This window comes from Phanerochaete carnosa (assembly GCF_000300595.1).
Source record: "Phanerochaete carnosa HHB-10118-sp unplaced genomic scaffold PHACAscaffold_1, whole genome shotgun sequence".
In the NCBI taxonomy this organism is placed as follows: domain Eukaryota; kingdom Fungi; phylum Basidiomycota; class Agaricomycetes; order Polyporales; family Phanerochaetaceae; genus Phanerochaete; species Phanerochaete carnosa.
Window position 1 is genome coordinate 3,907,868 of NW_006767628.1, and position 6,483 is coordinate 3,914,350.

At 54.2% G+C, this 6,483-nt stretch overlaps 2 protein-coding genes across 2 annotated transcripts in view; both read left to right on the forward strand.

Moving 5' to 3' along the window:
- Nucleotides 1-422: 422 nt before the first annotated feature.
- Nucleotides 423-2,782, forward strand: PHACADRAFT_83337 (uncharacterized protein; the record flags this gene model as incomplete). Its single annotated transcript, XM_007390687.1, has 5 exons — nt 423-962; nt 1,016-1,213; nt 1,266-1,775; nt 1,824-2,579; nt 2,633-2,782. 5 exons carry the CDS (start codon nt 423-425, stop codon nt 2,780-2,782), a joined length of 2,154 nt encoding a protein of 717 aa, XP_007390749.1.
- A 569-nt stretch (nt 2,783-3,351) lies between these two features.
- PHACADRAFT_180462 (glycosyltransferase family 8 protein) overlaps nt 3,352-6,483 on the forward strand; it is a gene marked incomplete at its 3' end in the record, with an annotated part of 5,401 nt that continues 2,269 nt past the window's right edge. Inside the window, exons 1-3 of the mRNA XM_007390688.1 lie at nt 3,352-3,703; nt 3,962-4,310; nt 4,370-6,469. Of these exons, the coding sequence (XP_007390750.1) occupies nt 3,448-3,703; nt 3,962-4,310; nt 4,370-6,469 (2,705 nt within the window). The 5' untranslated portion in view covers nt 3,352-3,447. The remainder of the gene's footprint in view (nt 3,704-3,961; nt 4,311-4,369; nt 6,470-6,483) is intronic.

Sequence of the window (6,483 nt, forward strand, 5' to 3'; positions counted from 1 at the left end):
TGTAAGAAAGGGAGCCCTCCGCCGCTGTTGGTGTTGGTAGGGCAGGAGCTGGAGTTCGCTTACCGGGATGCTGAAGGGTCCCGGAATGACACCAATTTTTCTGACTCTGATCACGAGTCGGACGAGGATGACATGTATGCTGAACATGATTCTGGATCGGATGCATCCCGGTGATATCAGTTTGTGGTGTCAATGTACTGTAGACAGGATATCTCTTGCGATAGTTTAGCTTCTCTTCTTTTCCGCTGTGTGCTCGTTACGGACGAGCTCGCGTTTTTCGCCTATGACGTCAGCCAATCAGAATGCTCCGGCAGGTGTGCGCTTCTGACTCGCGCTCACTCTATCCTTCATGCAAAATGCCTACGCTGTGACTCTCACACACTCCTTACATGGCTCTACGCTGGTCTGCAATGCCCCCAGGCATGAGGCAGGTAATTTTCTCATACGTAGAGTTTTCCACTTATAGAACCACGCCCCGCAATACCTTCGTATGGATACGGAGGACACACACCGCCGCACCGTTACCGACTCGAATATCACAGCAAGGACAGAGAAGCCTCCGGAGATACCTCTGGTTTGTCCCTGTGGCGGGTGGTCTAGCACTTTACCTCTCTCCGAAGCCGCGGTCTCTAATTGCGGACATCTTATACTCGCCTACCATCATACCGTGTAATGACATCCGCAAACCACCACCGGAGCCTACAATATCCTCACCTGCAGAGCCCAACCGATCACTCGTCTCCCAAGTAGTCTGTTTCCTCCGCGATAATGTCTGGGAACCTATCCTCACGACGCGGAGACTTGTGCACCTCCTCATCCTCTTTGTACCGGTCCTCCTGACTTCGCCCATGCTGCTGGTTGGCAAGCCTGAAAAGGAGCTAGGAGGGGATAGATGGGGTGCCGTATGGTGGTATGAGTTTTTGACAGCCCAGATGCAGAGGGCAGGGCCGACATTCGTCAAGGTATGTGCACAGGCGTTTCTCGTCAAGGCGTCACTATAAAACCTTTGCTGCAGCTCGGGCAATGGGCTGCATCAAGAGCAGATCTGTTCCCCACCCTCCTCTGTGACCGCATGGGAGCGCTGCATTCACGAGGGAAAGCTCACCCGTTCAATCACACAAGGCATGTCATTGAGCACGTTTTCCAGAGACCCTTCGATGAGGTATTCGAGGAGTTCGAGGTCACGCCGATTGGTACTGGCGCAATTGCTCAGGTGCGTCCCTTTCTGGTAATGTTGCTGTAGCTAAATATTTTACTTCTTTCAGGTCTACCGCGCAAAACTAAGGAGCGACCTCATTCCTCCTTCACATCTTGCCCCGAAAAGAGCACGTCCCTCCGGACCCGCCGCACTTACCCCAGCCATTCTCCATCCTCGTGAAGAAGTTCCCACTAACGCAGTGGCTATCAAGATCTTGCATCCTCGGGTCCAAAACCTCATCAACCGGGACTTGAAGATAATGGCGTTTTTTGCGGATGTCCTCACACTCATCCCCGGTGTACAGTGGCTTTCCCTCCCGGAAGAAGTCGAGGTATTTGGTCGTATGATGCGCGAACAGCTAGACTTGCGCAACGAAAGCCATAATCTTGTCGAGTTCGAGAATCGCTTTGCTGGGAGGCGGCTGCCTGTAACGTTCCCTCGACCTCTAGATCTCTGGAGCACAAGGGATATGCTCGTTGAAGAATATCAGAACGCTTTGTCTCTAGAAGACTTTCTTCATAATGGCGGTGGGCCTTATAACGACGTCCTCGCGGAAGTGGGACTTGATGCGTTCTTGGTGAGTGCCTCGCTTCCTCTACCGTTGTATCTGACTTATCTTTCATAGAACATGCTTCTCCTGGATAATTTCGTACACTCCGACTTGCATCCAGGGAATATAATGATCAAATTTGCGAAGCCGCAGTCTACAGTGTTACTTCTCAAGAGCGCCTGGAATGCACTTTGGAAGTCGAAGCTGCAACAAGCGAAGGAGGAATTGGCTCATGCTAGCTCCATGTTCGCGGATCCTACGACGGAGAATATTGTGGACGAATTACGTCAGCTGAGGAAGAATCCGCAGGCATGGCAAGCGCAGCTCCAGAAAATCCATGACGAAGGCTACCTCCCGAAGATAATCTTCATAGACGCAGGGTTGGTGACGACCCTGGATTCGAACAATCGTCGGAATTTTCTGGACCTTTTCCGCGCTATTGCAGAGTTTGATGGTTACCGGGCTGGAGAGCTAATGGTTGAGCGGTGTCGTACGCCCGAGCTCGCGGTGGATCCTGAAACATTCGCCCTGAAGATGCAGCATATCGTCCTTCAAGTGAAGCGTAAGACCTTCTCGTTGGGGCAAATCAAGATCTCGGACATTCTGCACTCGGTTCTCAAGGCGGTGAGGGAGCACCACATCAAAATGGAGGCCGACTTCGTGAACACCGTTATCTCGGTGCTGTTGCTCGAAGGCATTGGACGACGACTCGACCCTGGTCTGGATCTGTTCAAGAGCGCGCTGCCTATTTTGAGGCAGCTTGGTCGCCAAATGGGTACGCAAGAGAATCTCAGACAAATGGAGAAGAGCAATCTCGGTGCCTTTATAAAGGTAAAGGCGGTTGTTCTGGTTCGGCGCGGTGATTTTTATTGAACTCGCCTTAGGTATGGGTATACATGGAAGCAAGAGAGCTGGCGTCCTCAGCCCTTGTAGACGCGGATGAGTTGGTCAAATACGATTGGTACGTCTTCTGTAGCCTTTTCCATAGCACGCTGACTGTTGGCCAGGTTGACCCCTTCTGTATAGAGATATGATAGGCGTTCTACTGTTATCCGCACATAATTACTGCAATAGTGACGATTAGCGGACGTTGAACTACAAGGCCACCGGCGTGCCCAATTATAAGACGCATTTGTTTAAGAGAGGGGAAAGCGGAGTAGCTCCTACGGGGAAACCTCCAGAGAAGCCTCTCTAACTCAATCAACCTTGTAAATTTCTCTGGTTGCAGCCACCACACAAAGGCCGACGTGCTCCTCCTTGAGTGGGCCGTCATATATTGCGGTGTTCTCGTACGTGCGAAACTAGTCTTCTTAATTCTACCGCATGCCGCTTTTCTCTCATCACCGCGATACCAGACAGACACAGTCCGGCGGTGCCCGTAGTTATGCAAGTTTTATACGGGCCTTTGCGACGGCCCGTGAGTAGCACCTCGGGAGTACTCTTGTAGAGGAGCTTCCCAATACACAAAGATGTTCCGCTTACGTAATCATGACGCTCTGACGGCACGGAAGAAGCGGGATCTAAGATCAGCCAGGGGCGTCTAGCTTCAGGGATGCGAGCGCCGATGCGCTGCCAGAATTTACCAGGGCGCTTCCGCGACGGGTCTATCTTGCCACTCGAACACGTCCTCAACGTCTGCGACGTTCCCCTCGTCCATAAAGACGTCCCGCTCCGTCTCTTCTGCGCGCCCCTGCGCTAAATGGCCACTCCTTATGCCTTTGTAACTCTTGTATCTTCCGATTTCTACCTTCCAGGCGCTCTCGCGCTCGCCGCTGCGCTCAAGGACCTGCACCCGTTTCCGCCTGCCCCGCCGGAGGTAGAATTTCACACGGTCTGCCTCACCACCCCAGAGACGGTCGACGTGTCGACGATCAAGCTCCTTAGGAGCGTATATAATGTTGTCATAGGTGTCGAGATAATCGAGCAGGAGGACGACCGGAAGCTGCGTCTGCTAGGTGAGCACGAGTCACGTTTATCGATCCCTCGACAATCGCGTCCCCATTCCACGCTACTACTTGGTCTGCGTGGAGACGGGATTGAATATCAGTTCTTGACGCGTCGGTCCCCGTCCCCTTTGCGGTAAATCTCGAAAGTCACGGGGTCCCCTGGGCACCGCCAGTCCGGATCTCATGGCGAGCCGTGACGAGAAATATTGGCTCTCTAAATCCACCAACGCCTCGGACTTGCTCTTAACGATACCCTCGCTCTTTCAGGTCGTCCGGATCTCAACACCGTCCTCACGAAACTTCACATATTCCGGTTAACTCAGTACTCGAAGATAATTTTCCTGGACGCAGATGTCCTTCCTGTTTTACCGATATCCCACCTCTTCTCCACGCCACATGAGTTTTCCGCCATTCCGGACGTCGGATGGCCAGATATCTTTAACTCGGGAGTCCTTGTGGTAACTCCTGGCGAAGAAAAGTTCAAGGAGCTTATGGACTTGCAGAAAACCAAGGGCAGCTGGGATGGCGGAGATCAGGGGCTGTTGAACGAGTGGAGGGGCTCCAATTGGCATCGACTCAGCTTCGTCTACAACACAACCCCTACCGCTGCATACACGTGAGTCTCCGATCGATATCCTTGAATATTCAGCACGGGATTTACTGTCCCTTGTGCAGGTATGCTCCTGCGTATGAACGCTTTGGATCTGCCATACGGGCGATTCATTTCATCGGATATAACAAACCTTGGAGAGGCCTGACGTACCGTTCACCCGGAATCAAGAGCTCCGAGGCTACCCTTGACGATGGCACAAAGAGGGCATACAACTATGAGGCACTTGTGGACAAGTGGTTCGAAGTTTATGACACGCATTATCGCATGGATACCGTCTCGAATTCGCCCGAGTTCAAATTCGATGCATATATATCAGCCTGGGATACGGGAGACGCTTCCGGAACCCGACCGCAATCCTCCTCTGGTGGCGCGTTAGGTCTACAGGATTTGCGTCGGATCGCAGTGGAAGGGACGAGCTCTCTTCCCGCTGTCGCTCTACCGTTTATTGCCGGGCCTGTCATGGGCGCATACCGGTCTCTTCCTCTTGAGGGACGGGTGGATTTGATGCGCTCTCGGAAGCCCGAGCCGGAGCCAGAGTCAAAACCAAATTCAGAGCCGCAACAACAGCCTTCCGTGGAGTCCGGCCAGCAACAAGAAGAATCTCCAGGGACACCGCGACCGACGCACATCCAGATATTTCCCTATCAGGGAGACTATTTCAGGACCGCGACGTTGCCAACCCCAGGTCCGAACGAAGTTCCTCCCGCCCCGTACCATCATGGTGGATCTTTACCACCGACGCAGACACCTACTCCATACCACGGTCCCCCTTCCCAGCATGTTGGTCAGCACGGTCAACAGAACAGTCTGCAGATATCGCACTCGTCTCAGAGTCATCCTGGGCCTGTGTACGTGGGTTCGCAGCCGCAGGGTGCTTCGTCACATACTGTACCGCAAACGATTCATCATCCATCCCACCATCTGCATCGCGCTCCGTCTCATACCAGCCAGCAGCGTACGTCATTTACGCCGCAGGACTCTTCCGATTCGGAGCACACGCCACCTGCCATCCGATATCCCTCGCACCAGCCTGTTCACCACCGCCAGCAGAGCCAGGGTCATGTTCACCAGCCTGGATACTCTAGCCCGAAGCGGGGAGACCCAAGGCGTGGCGGATACGAGACGCCACCTCGACAGCAGCAGGGGTACCAGGAGCGCCATTTGCATGGCGGGGATCGTACGCCTACCCAGGATCAGCCGTGGAGGCACGAGGGGCATCGTGGTCAGCATCAGCCGGGGCAGACTCAGCACCATGGTCACCATCATCACGAGCATTCTCAACATCATCAAGGCCATGTGCAGCAGCAGCATCAGCAGCACCAGCACCAGCACCAACACCAGCACCAGCAGCATCAGCAGCACCAGCACCAGCAACCCCGGCATCACCATCACCAGCCTCAGCACCAGCCTCAACCGCAGCACCAGCCTCAACCTCAGCACCAGCCTCAGTCTCACAACGAAGGATCTACCCAGCCGCAGCATCATCAGCGGGCACCACCACCTAGGCCCATTTCTCCGCCGAAAATGGAGTGGAATCCTGCTATAGAGCCACCTCCCAAAACACCCCCGCCACCGTCCGCTTTTCCTGAGGATACTTATTACCCTAATATCTGGGATCAGTCGTTTGACCACTCTCGTGACACTCATCGTCATCCTGCTGCCTCGCCTTCTGCGGAAAGGGAATTTTTTACTCCTCCTCCTCCTTCCGTAATACCTGATCATCTCATCCGCGAAGGCCAGTATTCGAACGTCCTCGGTCCTTCCCCTCCCCAGGACTCTCCTGAATCCGTATCGTCGCCGCCGGCTCCGGATAAATCGAAGGTTCATGCGGTATTCCCGTGGGAAGAGAAGCCACGCCACGTTCCCAGACGAGTCTTTCCCATAACTGACCCACCTCCCCCGGTCGCCAATTTCATCGAATCTGAGCGGACGACCTCTCCCATCCCTTCGCCCCATCCCTCTCCTAAGCGTGACGTTCCCCACGTACAGCCAGCCGGCTCGCCTCTTGCCTCACCTTGGGGCGGCGTCGGGTTCTCGAACGCCTGGGACACGGTCCCGAGTATTCAGCGCTACGCCCAGAAACTGGTTGGTTCCCCGAGGATATTCCCATTCCAGTACATGGCGTCTCCATCGCTTCCGAAGGACGACGATTGGAAACAGCAGTGGGAGAGGCAAC